This window comes from Ambystoma mexicanum, chromosome 7p, assembly GCF_040938575.1.
Source record: "Ambystoma mexicanum isolate Mex_15411 chromosome 7p, UKY_AmexF1_1, whole genome shotgun sequence".
Lineage (NCBI taxonomy): Eukaryota > Metazoa > Chordata > Amphibia > Caudata > Ambystomatidae > Ambystoma > Ambystoma mexicanum.
Window position 1 is genome coordinate 51649844 of NC_090939.1, and position 16006 is coordinate 51665849.

The 16006-nt window shown below is 44.8% G+C and overlaps 1 protein-coding gene across 3 annotated transcripts in view; it reads left to right on the plus strand.

The window, feature by feature from the left end:
- Positions 1-16006, plus strand: part of SPAG17 (sperm associated antigen 17) — a 1712709-nt gene that overhangs the window by 1235417 nt on the left and 461286 nt on the right. For all 3 annotated transcript variants that reach the window (XM_069635754.1, XM_069635756.1, XM_069635755.1), the window contains exon 30: positions 11296-11437. In XM_069635754.1, the coding sequence (XP_069491855.1) occupies positions 11296-11437 (142 nt within the window). The remainder of the gene's footprint in view (positions 1-11295; positions 11438-16006) is intronic.

A 16006-nucleotide genomic window follows, 5' to 3' on the forward strand; every position in this document is an offset into this window, starting at 1 on the left:
ACTATTCCTCTTTCAGTAAAGGCTATGGTCATGTTTAACTTACTGAGTAGGTCTCGTCCCATCAAATTGATTGGCGCGTCTTCGTAATACAATAAGGGTGCACGCACTGTTTTCCCCCCACTGTTACATCAAGATCTTTTGTATAAGGAACTTTTAAAATCACCCCAGAGAACCCCTGCGTCTCCAAATTTCTTCCCGAGAGCTGAAACCGCCCTTCTGTGAGGCATGATTTTTCTGCTCCAGAGTCTACCATAAAGATAAACTGCTTGTTTCCTATCTCTGCCGCCACTAGTGGTTCCTCATTTGCACTTTGTGTGGTGGATAGGACTGGACACGCAAGTGCTCTCTGTGGGCTGTCCTAGTCTTGGTATCTTTGTTGACCTGGCATTGAAAAAACATTGTCACCCACGACGTTACGCTGCGGAATGGTGCAGGGGCACCGTTTGTGGCCGCTGCAAAAGGGTTATTGTTTATGTTCCCTACTGGGTTTTGTCTCGCCATGGGCTGTAGTGCGTTTTGCTGTTGTGGCTGCTGCTGCTGTTGCTGCTGTTGTGGGGCTGGCTGTCTCTGTTGCATTTGGGGGTCAAAGCAGTATTGATCCTGTTGTCCCCCCTCCCCATTGGAGCTCCACAAGTGCTACCTGGGTGTGGGCAGCCCCACCCCTGTTCATTGTTCATGGGCTGTTGTTGCTGCTGTTGAAAATACCCTGATGGTCGCATTCTACAATCTCGTGAATAATGTCCCCATCTTCCACAATTCCGACACAACCCCTGTTGTCCTCCCCTTGGTCCTTGCCCACCATACCCTCTGTTTCCCATTCCTCGTATCCTCCCCTTTGCCCGCGGTACCCACCTCTTCCTTGGGCCGGCCTGTTCTGCCACTGCGATCCTTGGCATGGCTGTTCCTCTCCGTTCCACTGTCCCTGATCTTCTCCAACCCACTGCGTTGCTATCCCAATGGGCCTTCCTCCCGCGTTTTCCTCTCCTTCGTTTCCTCTGTCTGCTGTTGTACTGGCAGTAATGGCGGCGACCTTCACTAATTTCGTCTGTACTCATTTTTCTTCGTCAGCCAGCCTCTTTTGCGTGACCTCCTTTTCCTTCTCTTTGATCCTCCTCCAGTGGTGTACAATTATGCTCTGAATATCAGGCCACCCTTTGGCTTCGATCCCAGCTATTTTGTCCAAGGCCTTCTGCACCTCTTTCGGCAACCCCTTTTTAATGATAAAATAGAATAAAGCTGTTGATTGATTCCATGCCGTACCAGTTTCGCTTCTCCATAAATCTTGCACTCGCAAAATGAATTGCGCAGGATCCTCGTTCTCCTCCATCGTACACTGCATCACTGCATGTAAATCTGGAACGTCTGGAAATGCACGCCGCAATGCATCCCACACTTGTGCTCGAACATTGTTAAATGGTGATCCATCGTGTCGGTCACAGCTCATTGTTACTCCCGGGAACCCTGCCCTTTCCCAGATTGTCTGCTTGGTCCCCGATTGCTGAAACAAATAGACTTTTTACATCACCTATAGCTAACGGCACACCTGCCGTGTTCTTCTCAAATACATGTATCCACTTACCTGCCCCTCCCGTCAGCGGGGGGAGGAGTTTTAACAAGTTGGTTTTGTCCATTTGGGCCCACGGAATGTAGTTTGGCCTATCTGCTCCTTTATGTATCAGTGGCATTTGTAGTTTTTGTTTCTTTCCCGTTCTGCTTGTCTTCCCTTTTTTCGTTTTACTTACCAATATGTTTCCTATCCTCCCTGTTCGTTGTCTTAATCTACCTTGCCATAATGGTGGCGATAGTGTGTCTGGGTAACGGCGGTTTGGCAGTGGGGAACCCTGCGCAGCAGCTGCCTCTTCGTATTCATCTAAATCGTCCCATATTTCTTCTATTTCTGACTCTAGCTCGTTATTATCCAGTTTTCCTTGGGTTCACTTCCTTGTCTTTCACCCTGGTCTCCACTTTGTTGACTCTCTCGTGTATCTGGGCGTATAATTCTCAGTGGCTTGTTATTCAATTGGAACAGGAACTGTCCTGACTGCCACTCTTGTTCTTGTCTTTGCTGCAATGACGTCCCTTGCGATGCTATAGATTGCCCTGATACCGAGGCTGCTCGGGTTGCATTGCTTGCTGCCCCTATCGGGGTGTGAGATCTGCCAGTAACAGCGGGGGTACCTCTCCTCCCCCTGGCAGCATTTGCCCTTTGTCACATAAAGCTCTTAACCGTGTTATTTCCATTTGTGCGTGTGCTAGCTGACGGTTCAAATCACCTGTTAAACGTGCTATGTCCACAGGAGGCGCACTCGTGGGGCCATACAGGCCTCCTTTGTCATATGGTGGAGGTTCGGGGGCTGTTGCCCCACCTTGGGCAGTGGCGGTGGGTGGTATATACAGGGGTTCACTAAACCCTACCGCTGGCCTAGTCATTAAGGGATGGATTTTTGTTACTTCGTTTTCGGTTGTAGTTGTTGAGCATTCGCCTTTTGGTGTCCCACCTACTTCTTCAGGGTTTTTCTGCTTTTCTGTCATTCGGCTTGTACCTACCTCTGCCGTGGAGGAAACTTCCTCAAACATTCGCCATAAATCTAACACTTCTCTCCGGTTCTGTAACTGTTTCCCTTTGTATCGCGCTAGCAAATGTGTTGAATGTGTTGAACACTCTTTTGTCAAATGATCCTCAAATTGGTGTAACCCCGTCTCCCTTTATCTCAGTGATCCACTGATCGTGATACTTCTGTATCCTGTCGCTATAAAGTGGAAGGTGCTGGCAAATATGTGCCAGTGGTGTTAATCCCCCCATGGCAATGTTTCTTTTCCTTTCTTGTGTATTCCAGTACCTTTGAATCTCTTCCCACCTCTAACTTGGTGTGTCAGTTACAACATGTAGATATAATACGTTCTTTATCAATGCTCACAATTACCATATGTCACATTAGCCTTCTGAGAGGTGTTACCTGATCACCCCTCACAGTTTATTTCTTCTGCTTTACCTTATATCAATCACAAATTACTTGTATTAAAATACTTTAGCATGTTCAACAAGACATATACATAAAAGTAGACCAACAAACATATAATCATGCAACATACACATGCACTGCCTGTGTGCGTTTGTTCTTTCCCTATTCCCGTTACTGTCCCTGTTTTTTCTTCTTCCCTATACTACCTACTATTTTGCATTCACTCCCCACCTCTTTCACCTTTATTATGTCTCAAGATTTCTTACTTCCACGGAAAAAGAATATTCTAAAAACTACTCCGAGCCTACACGAGACCCCTACTATTTTTCTCTTTACCTCTATTCTGCACTTGGTCGGGACAAATGCTATGCGGCGCCGCCTTCTCCCCCCTACGGGCTAGGATACCACTTCCCTTCTTCTTCTCACTTCTTACAACACCTAATGGCCATTTAAAGGATAGATCAGAAAAGCCTCAACGTCACTCACGCAGACCCTATTCTTGACTACCTTCCCTTTGTTGCTAATTCCCTTCTTCCCGTATTTCCCCTTACCTTCCCTTGGGGTCTTTGCCACCGGGACTCCACGTGTTCAGTCAGGTACTCCGAGGGTCGCCGCTCACGGCCGGACCCCGCTCAGGTCCGTCCCCCAACTAAGCCGTGGCCTGCCTTGGCGAGCAGCTTTTTTCGATTCGGTATTCGTCAACCGGGAACCCATGACCCTTTCTTCTTGGTCTGCACAGTCTGGTCAACCGCGGAGGCGATGGTTCTGCTGGGGGGCACCCTGGATCTCGCTGCCGGGCGGCACAGGCCTCAAGGCACCTCTCTAAATCACGTTGCGGGGGTCACCAAAAATGTAGGTGCCTTTCCCCGGCTTGCTACGTGTGAGAGAAAAAATAAAATAGCAGACAAAACCCCTTGTCGGGGAAAGAGGCACTGAGACCCGGCTGCAAGAGTTCAAAGGATGGTTTATTTCTCCAGCTAGGAAATAACCCAAAAAACTCTCCCCCCTTTACATCAGTGCCAACATTTATGTTAGTTAAAGTAACTCTAACAAAAAATACTAAATGGACCCGATTGGCCAGACGGCGTGGTGCTGTAGGTGTGGGTAGCATCTCTTCCTCCTGGTTGGCTGAGTAGCTGACTGACGTCAAACATCTTGTGCTCCATGCAGGTCAGGGTCCGGTCACTGTGGTCACTACCTAAGCTAATATGTTACATACTAAATAACAAATTATTTAAAACATTTTATGCTACTTGTCACATTTCTACATAAGTTACACACAATGATTATTGTCCGTACAATTGGGTCATTCGTGGCTTTAATTGAAGGCCTTGACCTTCATTGTGCATGTAAAAGAATCAGGCTATGTTTCGCATCTCCTCTAGGTTTCAAACTCATTAGTACAAGTAAAAACATATATAGTAGTAAAAATGCCTAAGGTTAGTAGTGGGTGTGTTGGGTGGGTTTTGCAGCACAGGCGAGGGTCTGACACTTGAAAGAAATACCTTACAGGGGGTGCAGGGTCAGGATGGCAATAAATTGTTCTAATGGGGGTGGGTGGCTTGCACGTTTATGAGGATGAATCGAGCAGAAAGTGCTTAGCTCATCCTGGTTCACATGCCGGTTCTCAGACGAACAGTGATCTCAGAGGAAGAAAACTGTAGCATATTGATTGTTGCAACTTTCTCCAGCTTCAGCGTGAGAATGGAAGCACAGAGCTTTCCTTCGCAGGGGGAGTGCAAGGGTGGGGGCCAGCAAGCTGCCTGCGCGCCTTGTGTGTGTGTCTCTGTCCTTGGCTGCTGCAGTGGAAAGGGGAGCTGAGCATTGCTGTACTATCGCAGTGAGGCCTGTTTACCCAAGATGGAGTCGAAAGGGGGCACAAAAGATGGATGCCCTGTGTCCTGCTCAGTAGTCCCATCTATGTAGCAGTGAACCGTGGTTAACTTTACATAAGGGCAAGGGGCAATACCACTACTGGAGGCACGCGGTCCAAGCCTTGTACTGAAGAGCGTACGATGCGAGGGGGCCTGAGGACCCCTCGCTCCCATACATTGGCAAAGACTTTTATTTATAAAAGTGAAAGAAAAAGAAAGCCTATCTTGCCCTATTAATATGAGGGGTTGCCCTACCTCAACAAAAACTCTAAGGACTCTGTAAGGATGTACTGTAGACCTTACTCCTTACAAAACGCAATATTGAAAATATCTTCAGGTCACCAGGTTCACTATCCTGTCAGACTTGATTATGTATTTTAGCATTCCAAAATATATTTATCTCTTGGATAAAGGGTTCCAACCCCTTGTTCTGATCTCTAGTCTCTCTTCTCCCTCCTGACCTTGACCCCAGATCTCACTGGACTATTTCTGGGTCTCACTGGTTTGTTCTGTCGCTTGGTTCTCTTTTCTTTGAGTTCCAGATCTTTTTATACTTTCTCTGGGTCTCCATGATTCACTCTGGGTTCCAGCCCACTGGTTATATATGTCTTCATGCTGGTGTGGGGCCTTGATCCTTGTATAATTCCCAAGCAGACTTCTCCCATTTCTATATGGGTCCCAGACCCTGGTCTGCACTCGGGGGACTTTCCCAATTTCAATGCTGTGATACCCTTGGGGGTGTAAGAAATGCAATAAATAAATACATACAAAAAAATTAATATGGGTCCCAGCCACTGATCTGTTTCTGTGGGACCCCTGTCCCTGTTTCACCTCCTACCAGGTACTGTTCAATATAGGCTTTTTCACAAAGTTTGTATCAAATTGTATAATTCCTCTGTTATCCCTTTTTACTTCTCAGTATACATTTATTTGGTTCACAAAGTTGGTATCAACTTGTACAATTCCTCTGTTATCCTGTTTTCCTTCTCAGGATGTACTTATGTAATTCACAAAGTTTGTAATTCCTCTGGTATCCCCCTGTGTTTCTCAGGATGTATTTCTGTGATTCACAAAGTTCATATCAAATTGTATAATTACTCTGTTATCCCCCTTTACTTCTCAGGATTCATATATGTACCTCTTTAATCCATTAAGGTCCCAATAGCCGGTCCGACCCTTTCCCTACCTTTGGGAAGTCTTGGTGCAGTCGCCGGTCTCTCCTGGCTGCAGAGTGGGGCTTCTGTATCTCTGCCACACTCAGCGTTCTGTCTCCGGCAGCTCTGCAGCATTAGACTCTCCTGGTCAGGCATCCCTTCTCTCCGTCACTGGCCAGGTCGCTGCTGCTTGGACCTCTTGGAGAGTCACTTCTCTCCATGACAGCATCTCTTCTTCCAGCCTTCCGGTCCCTCACCATGAAACCAGCCACTCATTCCTCTCTGCTCCAGGGCTGGCTTGGCAGGGATTTAAACTCCAGTACTTTCCGCTTGCAGCCAGTGCTACAGCCTCACTGATAGTTCCTCTCAAGAGGGGTGGGGGGGTTTCCTGGTACCTCCAGTTCGGGAGCCTCGGTTAGAACAGTTTTGCTGAAGTCCAACTAAGGGCTTACTGAAACCATACAACTGAGAGAGTTCAAAACTCCATTCTTAGTATAAGGCTTTACCACCTGTGTATATGGTAGCGTAGACTGAGCAGCTTATCTTAGGAGGGAAAGAGGGCTATAGGAAGGGACAAACAACTTGTAATATACCAAGAGTTCAACAGAAACACTTACAACCAGAAGTAATATAAAAAATAAAGGTTTGTTATAAATACAGTTAGGCCAAGTTAAGTCGTGGGGTAAGTACTTTGTTATAGAGTCATAAAGACATTCTAAAAACACAACGCAATTCTTTAAAAGTACACAGATCAAAGCACAGACCTTGTTCAGAAAACGAACTGTATTTGTAGGGAAAGCAGACCTTATCAAACACATTTACTATAGGACACACCTATTCATGGGGAGTAAAACCACAAGTTATGTTTAGATTACTTTAAAATAAGTCAAGGGTAGTAGACCCAGTCAGTCATGCAGTGACACACAGTTAAGGAATAACTTAGTAAACCAACTCTGTTATCAGGATACTTTTCTGAATAGTGGAACATACATTCATGGAACACTATGAACCTATAACTACATTCAGGTTAACACTCTGTTATACCAGGTGAGTAAGACCTTATGGTGGAATATACAATCACAGTTGCTTCTCAGATCAGTGTGACACGAACTAAGGTAAGCAATACATTTCTACACTCATTTAGGATTGCACAAGGCAGACCAAAGTCAGCTACACCTACAGGACACTTTTTAAGAAGGACACACAGCTATTCTAGGCAGGTAAAACCTAAGGGTGTAGTATACTATTACAGTTGCTTTTCAGATCAGTGGAACACAGACTAAGATAAGCAATAACTCTTTAACTTATTTTAGGATGGCACACAGCTATTCAAGGTAAGTCAGCGGAAGAAAGACCCAGCTGTTATGCTTTTACATTTATATCCTAAAAGAAATAGTAAAGTGAAGCCAACAGCATTACATTTGTGGAAGAGGCACAACCAATTCACAGGTGAGTAGAATAATCTTATATATACTTTTCAGAATGGCAACACATTCACGGTAAGTAAGAACTTTTGTAACTGCACACTCTCAAAGTGACAGATACCAACCAACTCTTTCAAAACTAAGTAAACACTTGTTATACGTTTCAAGACAGAATCATTTTCTTATCCAGTCCTTCTCTAGTATATTGCATGAGTTCTCACGGAGGCAGAAGAGGGACCCTCTTGGGCTAGGTGCCAGCTGTAGGCAGGGTGAGATAGGGTTCAGTTGCAGACAACGTCAGAGTTCCTGAGGAAGTCTCTTCAAAAAAATAAGTATTTCTCTTCAAAGTTAGTTAGGGCCCATGGACTTCTGAGAAGACACCCTAGAAGGATTCCAGCCGTGGGCCTGGGTGAACTGGATGAGAGGACTCCCAATCACAAAAAACACCCTAAAAGCGATACAGAAATCACACAGGCTTAAGGTAAGTAAATACCCCAGCCAACACAGTACCTCAGCACAGAAGAAGAGTTTGCAGCAGGAAGACTATAGGGTCTGCAGCCAAATACCTGGTCGATTAATTCCTAGTCATGAAGACTGAAGACAGAACACTGGAAGGGATTTTGCAGCTGGGATCAATGGAGAAGGCTCCAGACACGAGTATATTTGCGGTTGGATGCAGCTCTGTGGTTTTGGCACCCTATTCAGGAGCCAGGAGAAGACTGAATATCGCTGTTCGGATTCTCATCACTTGCAAGGTCCATCACTCTGTTGAGGGGACTTTTTGGACTCTGGACATGTCTCTGAAGGTCCTGCAGGATGGCATCAAAGTTTCAGCACGATTCTGAATTAGGGAGACTGTCCACCGCACAATGACTCAAGGTACCAGGGTATTGGGGTATTGCAGCCCAGCAAGGTTGCAGCATATCGTGGCACGGCTCAAAATGCAGGTGTTATTGCGATTAGGGGAGCGGCCTCTTAGTAGGAGTCATTGCGTTCCGGACCCCCAGGTCACTGATCCAAAAATAAAACTTTAGAAAAAGCAAATTAGGGATGCTAAAAAGTTGCCATAGAGTTCCCAAAAATAGGAAATCGGTCTTAACAGAAGTGTTTACATTTTTTTTAAAGTAATAATTGTGATGATTTCCCCTGCTTTGTTCTAGGGTCTGTTGGGGGTGGTGACTCAGGGGGATGGAGGCATCCCTGAGCTAGTGAATGACAGCACTACGGATTTATTGGCACGTTCCCTTGGTCACCCTCTGCTGGCCCATCATGTATGTCAGTGATCAGTCACATTGCACCCCTGCAACACCACCTGCAGGTGCCAAAAGGTAGGTGCAGACCAAACACTATCATGCCAAGAATTCAATTGAGATTAAACCCTTTTCAGTGCCACAACACCCTAATACAAGCAGGACAATTCAGACCTCCCCAACACCATTATCAAAGCCTGCAGCTCTCTATGCACTCTGGTATTCAAGAGTATGGACACCAATCCCTTTAAGAAAAAAGCTTGCCAAACTTTCTGATGCAGTAGTATGTGTTTAGAAACAGCAGCAGCTACACGTAGATCATCCAGGGGGGTGGGGGGGATCATTGCATTCTGGGACTTGTAGTCTTAGTTTAATAATGGGAAATGTGGAACTACAAGTCCCAGAATGCAAAGAAACAAAACAGGACTGGTTAAGCACCTACAGATTGGAATAGGCCATGTTGGCAAATATGATGTATGAAGCCTGCAACTTCCCATGTATTTTGCATGCGACATGGGAAGTGAAAGCACAATGCCATTGATCCCTAGCAGAAGAAACGCCTATTGCAAATGCAATGTGTTCATTTGACCAGGTGTAAAGTAACTCAAAAGTTAATGCACTCCCTTACCAAAGAAACGGACAGCAGGGATTGCATATTACCACTCCACCTTGCAGATAGTAGCAACATTGTGTAGTGGGTTTTCAAACAGAGATTCACATGCTGGTAGTAGATCCTGCCCAGCTTAGCACAAGCAACAAAAGGAAGAGTGGAAGAGAATGAAATAATTTTCAAACTGGCAGCTGGACTTCTTATAGGTTAAGCTGAACCCCCTTGGACTCAGGTCTGTAGCGTGATCTCTGTGTCGGCTTCTAAACCCCACTGTTCCTCTCGTAGTGCTCGGCACAGAGCTACTTTACAACCTCAACGGGAAAGGGGAATTGGATAAAACAAAAAAGAACATAGTTTTGCCACCTTCTTTCAACCTGAAGGCCTGTTTGAATGAAGCAAGAATACAGATTAAATTTGAAAATGGCTGTTGTGCTTGACTCTATTCCTTAACCATAGGAGCCTTATTTTCCCAGTAATAGCCATTACCCCTCTGCACATGCCAAGAGGACCTTCTTTATGAGTTGAGGGAATGTTCACTGTAAGAACTACTGTGGCTATTCCACAATTCTCAAATATTACTATTCACGTATATTTCTCCAGAACATTACATAATAATTTGCTCTGCTTTGTAAAGACTCCTTCTTTAATTATTCTTATCTTCAAGAGAATTAGTTTATGTTCCTTGAAAATGTATTTTATCATCTGTCGGATCGAAATAGTTATATGAAATGAAAATATACTCCAACATTTAAAACCCTTTGCCCCAATACAGTAACTTGCAGACTCCTGTCTGAACTCCTGCTCCTCCCGAAAAGCAGAACATGCGACGACTGTATTCCTTAGTTACTGCCTAGCCGTACCTCTTAAAAAGCTGATCGCGTCCATGTTTGTATTTAACCATTACACGCTCACTGCGCACAAGGAAAGTCAGCGTAACATGTACATGATCTGCCTGACATTCTTTAGATGCTCCACGTTCTAGTCAGACATCAATATAGAGCCGAAGCAGTCTGTAAACAGATATCAAAGCGTGCACCACCACAATTGTCCATTCCGCGTCACCAACTGCACCTTTTCAACTGAATCTGGTAATTTACAACGCTGGTGACTTCTATTTTCTATATCTAAGCAATCACTGGTTCAAAAAGTCTCTCCACATGAAATGCCAATTTTCGGTGTGACCGGAGAGTAGGCTCTGAACTAATTTACACATAAATATATATATTTCTTTTTTATCTCGAGTTTCTAAAACGTAATTTAACAAATGCAAATTGGAACACCCCACTCCCACCAGTTCACTGATTGACTGTAGTCCTGAAATCATTGCACTCTTTTCCTGCTCTTTTTCCTTCCTCTTCTTTCTGCTCGGCCTCTTCGGAAGACAGTACCTGTCCATATAGCTCTCTTGATGAAATGTAGTTCAGAATGTTATATTATGTTATGTTGATTTATACCATGCACCAAGATTCTAACTCAGAATGCTTCTAATTCTTTCTTCCATCTTGCTTTGAGAAACCTTCCTGTGTCTGCATATTGTCAATCAAGGAAACCAAAACAAACATCATACTCTTGAAACCCCTAACTCCATTATCCAACACAACCTTTACTAATGAAAGCATTTCCCAATCCTATGCACCATTGCCACTCCCCTACAGACCCTGCTACTTGGCCTGAACCGGTCTCCGGTGCGTCTAAACTCAGCACCTGTTCCCAAGGTTCCCACAATAATAAGTCACAGGTGCAGACCCTCACCATTAGTCTCACCCACGGGGAGGTGCTTGCACACTGTAAGTCATAAAGCCCCAGTCAGGCAGTTGTTGAAGAAGATTGTAGCAGATGGCAAGCAAGTGTTTGAAAGTGTTCAGGCAGAGTAGGTGGTGATGGAAACCAGAGGGACAGAAAGAGTTGACTGGTATACTGCAGACCTTTTTTTCCCCGTGATATCTATAGCACTAAATATGCAGTGTATCCAGTCCACAACCTTCATACGCTAACCCTCTATCTCTTCTCCCTCCCCCAGGTGATGGTAACTCGAGAGGATAAAGTGGTGACGATCCAGCGAACAGATGGCACTGTGATTGTGGAGCATGCAGATGGCACCAGGATCACCACATTCTACCAAGACTTGAAAATTGACATACCTGGAGAGCGTGAAGAGACAGGTGAGAATAGAAAGGCGTCATGTAGGAGGCGGCAACAATGAGTATAGGGGAGCTCCGGGCTCATTTGCTCTCACCTCTACTTCCATCAACTTCATCTGGATCCCACTATTGTGATTTGGCTGTTCAGAGTATTCTGTATAAAGAAAGAAAAGACAACAGCGACATCTGGGTCGCACAAGATAGGCAGCACAGAACGGACATGCACAAAAAGGGGGTCTGTCATACATTCATTTTATTTTATTTTATTTATGAAAGAAAGTTGTTCAGGCTAGGCGGCAGCCAGCAACGCGTTTTGTGGCCAGCCAGAAACATGTGCACACTAAAAGCAGACCCGCTGCATGTGATTAAATTAAAGTTTACAAAGAGACTCTATGGTCTACAAGACTCAAAGAACACCCAAAGTGAATAGGTCAGACATTTTAGAAGGGAGCTGAGACAGTCTATATGGATGAATACAGATCACCTAATTATTTACAACAGGAAAAATAAATAACAGTTATGCATGATAATTGGTGTGAATGCCAGTCATTCATGTAGGCATGGAAAACATGTCAAGAAATTGCGTAGGGTAATGAAGATTACTGCTGCTATTTGCGCAGGGAGTCTTGATTCTATTAAAGACTAGGAGGCAAAGATTATGCTTTAACTTCTATTTATTTGCTCCTCAGCAGTTTCAACAAAAACATAAGAAAACACTGAAAATGATCCTCTTCATCACTTTTCTTTTCTTATAAACTATAAATCCCAATGTCTCCATAGTCCTATCCTGATCAGTCCAGCTATGACACCCTTCCTGTTCCTGGACTCCTCCTCTTCTTTACGTGCTCTGAACTGCATCTTTCGAACTTCTTACAACAATATCCAACCAACAGGGCGAACAAATCCAACTCTTCGCAGATTCAACGTAGCTGCTTCACGCCTGTGCTCTTTGGCTTCTCCTAGGCCTTGTTGCCCACTGATCTTTGACTCTCAATTGTTCTTCTGGTCTTCCCCAAAGGTTCATACAAAACAAAAATGTCAGGGTGGAGTCCTTGTACTGTCACCTCCATGGTTAATCGCATACAGTGTAGACAGTACATGACAGGGTGGGAATTTAATGCTTGCCTCCCAGTCTTTTTTTTATCCCATACCCTGCCATATCTGTTAGTGATCATCTGTACTGATAATTTTATATGTGTGACTTTATTAAAATATTTTATTTCAATATATATATCAGTGTGGTGAGTTTTCTGGAGCTATGTCGGAGGACTAATTGTACCTCTGTATCAACCTACTACCCCCATCTGAGAGTTAAGCCTCGTTGCTCTGACCACGTAACCTACACTTAGAGAGGAGAGGGCTGGCTTCCCTTTCTTGTCGGGTGTGTGAGCCTTCACCCTATGATTAATGTGTGTAGCATCCTTAAAAGAGGGTTATACGAAATTTGCCTTAATAGTACCCATGGCCATGCTTCATGATTTCAACACAGTGGACTTTTTGTGATTTCAGTCCACTGGCCAATTCCAGTCATTGATAGATGCACAACAATCTACAAGTAAATCTAATTGAGGTTGTTGGGATTGCATTCCACAGAGATAGTTATGTTACAGTGAATAGAGAAGTGAGGATGTGAAGGGGAATGAGTAGCAGACAGTCAGAATGGGTGTTGTCCATGCCAAAGAGGTCAACTAGCTAGGAGGGGAGTAGAGATACTTTATCGGGTTACTGAGGCCCAGGTCGGGTTTCTAGGCAGACGGCGGTGTTGCATAAGTTGATGGATGCTTTTGCCCAAAGTGTATCAGTAGAAAGGAGGCTATGCAGTCTTTGTGTGATGGGGTATGTGTAGTTTGTGCAAGTCCTTTGGCATTTCCTTCTTTTTGCTAATGAATCTTTAATACAGATCGGCAGGTCTTGCCCATTGCAAGATGGAGGGGAAGGTAAGGATGCCTGATTGGCTACTCTGTCTTGGCCAGGTAGTATGGAACTCTTGCTGGAGGTTCTATTACTGCCTCCCATCTAAGGATATTGAAGTGGAAAGTCCTTTTCCTGCAGAGTTCCTCAGGAGCCCTACTACAGGACTTCTTCACAAGCTGTGATTTCATGTGAGAGAAAGGTTTTCTGCGAGGGATATGATCTGGAAATACTGGTGATTAGCTTTTAAGACCAGTGCCAATTGGTAAATTGGGTGTGCTAACCTCTAAATAACAGAACTGAGCTCAAGCATTTAACTCTCTAAACTGAATACTTAATTTGAACACGGTACAGGAAGAGTGTGAGCAACCCTTATTGGAAAACATCTTCACCTAGTGATCAGGATTAGTTAGGAATTAGGGTTGAAGAAGAAAGACTTTGTTTTTCGTGGACATGCATGAGATAGCAGTCTACAAACAAATAGGTTAAAGTACCCTCAGCATTGCACAAACACAAGAAGATCGGCGTGCAGGTTGGTTTGCGTGAGGATAGAACTGTCTGTAGTGAAAGATTAGTCTACTCTGCGTGCCTTCACCAGTGCAAGGAACATCTGCTCTCGAGGTTGCGCAGCTCAATGTTCAACTGAAAAGGCCCAAGAAGCATCCTCATCTGTGGCGCAGACTTCACTCTAAATTCAGATTCTTCAGAACAACTATGTACCAATTTGTCATAAAATACTGATAAGAGGAAGACTCAATTGAGCACAAAACAATCAGAGTGTGCAGAAAGGTTGTATAGTTAGTATTTGGGTAGGTTTAGGTTAGTTTCATTAGGATAGGCGATTCTCTGAATAAACTTTCCACTTACCAATGGATAAGTTGGCTTTCTTCAATTACCCATAGTCACCGGCCAATCTTTTACTGACATACTGATGAGGTTTATAGGGTATGGAGTCCACATGGAATTCCTTGCCTCTGGGCACAGCGCAGAGGCTACCAGGTGTAGTTGAAGCCTTTGACAGGATATACACCTGGGGAAGTGACAAGAAGTTGGTATTGATCAGCATCTTCCCTCGTTGCAGATCACCAGAGCTGAAGAAGTTGAGGCTCTGTTCTTTGTTGTTTTGTCCAGTTCCCTTTCCCCTTTTGGGGCACCTATATGATTAGAGCACTTCGGTGAGCCGGACTTCTCAGGGGGTCTTTTGCATTTGCTGCTCCTGTAGAATTTGTTTGCTGGGACCTGACACATTATAGAGCAAGATGGGCTGGCCTTGAAGGCTCTACTCCAGATTCTAGTAGCAGCTGCAAGATCACCAGTACACCAAAAGAATCTTGCAATCCTTGAGAACTCAGGTAAGTGTGAGAAGACCCTACCAAGAAGTTTCCACGTAATGGGGAGAATTCCGACCTGCATGCACGTAGGAAAAACCAGTATGACAAGTGGGGTATTCAGGGCTCTCCTTTGCTAGGCAAAAACATAACCGTTCTCATGGGAACTCAGACATACCTGTGACTGAGTGACATGAACACAGTCCTTGATTTTATTTTCTTAACATCCCCCTTTTAAATGCCTAACACGTAGGCATTGCTCCTAACTATTTCTGTGCCCTGAAACTCGAGATTGGAGCTTGAACCTGAGAAACTATCAGCAACACGATATCTGATCCAGGCTGCGGGCGTATCATGTCCTTACGTTAGCCTTTGGACTCTCCATGGGGGATATCTAGTTGATGAGAGTTACTAACGTTTTTACATTCTCCCATACACTTTTACTGCATAATGCCTTTCAGAGTACCACATACTCTAAAATGGTACTGCCTCAATATTTCGCTTTGTCCTTTGGCCATCTTGTCTTTTGGCCTTCTTCCTGCCCTCATACAGCTGGATTTGCCATGCATGGTCAGCTTTTTCCCTAGCAAAAGCCTTAATTTTCCAATGCTTGTGCTTGTGGCCAGATATGGGGTCTCGGACTGTTTGGTCCCAAGCCATATAATGGCCAAAGTGTGTCTGTTGCTGGGCAGATGTCTTGGCCGGAGGCTGTTCATGATTGAGCATCCCCTGCTAGTTTGAACAGTGCTGATCCTTACCATTATTCGGCCCATGGGTGATTCCATATCAAATCTGGGATAAAAGGACTGGCTGGAGCCAAGACCCCTTCGAAGAAGAGCATCCTGCTGAAGACCCAAAATTCGTTGTCGCAGCCATACAGCATTGTCACCTTCAACTGTCCCGTCAAAGCACTGCTCCTTTGCTGATGTAGAGAAGGCCTTCATCAGTGTTTTGACCCTTAGCCTGGTGAGAACAACCAGTCTCGGCTCCTGCTTGAGGAACCTGACCTTGGAAGCTTTGGGAAGCATCCCAGAACCTTCCTGTGGGCTGACAAGCTTCCTCCTGGGCTACCTCACTGCATCAGTACCTGTCCCGAGTTCCCACTTGGGATGCCACAGAGTTTCGACTTATGGAACAAGTGACCTCCCCCTGCAGTTGCACCTCTCCAGCACAAAGAGGGGCCTTGCAGAATCAGCTTCTTTTTTCCTCGACAAAGGTGAACTTTTGGTGTTTGATCATGGTGACCATCACTGTTTTCCACCTGCATCATGTCCTGGGGTCCTTTGAGGTCGTTGACAATGTGATGGTCCTTTCTTCATTGTGCCAGGGTCACCCAGCTGTCCAGCACCAG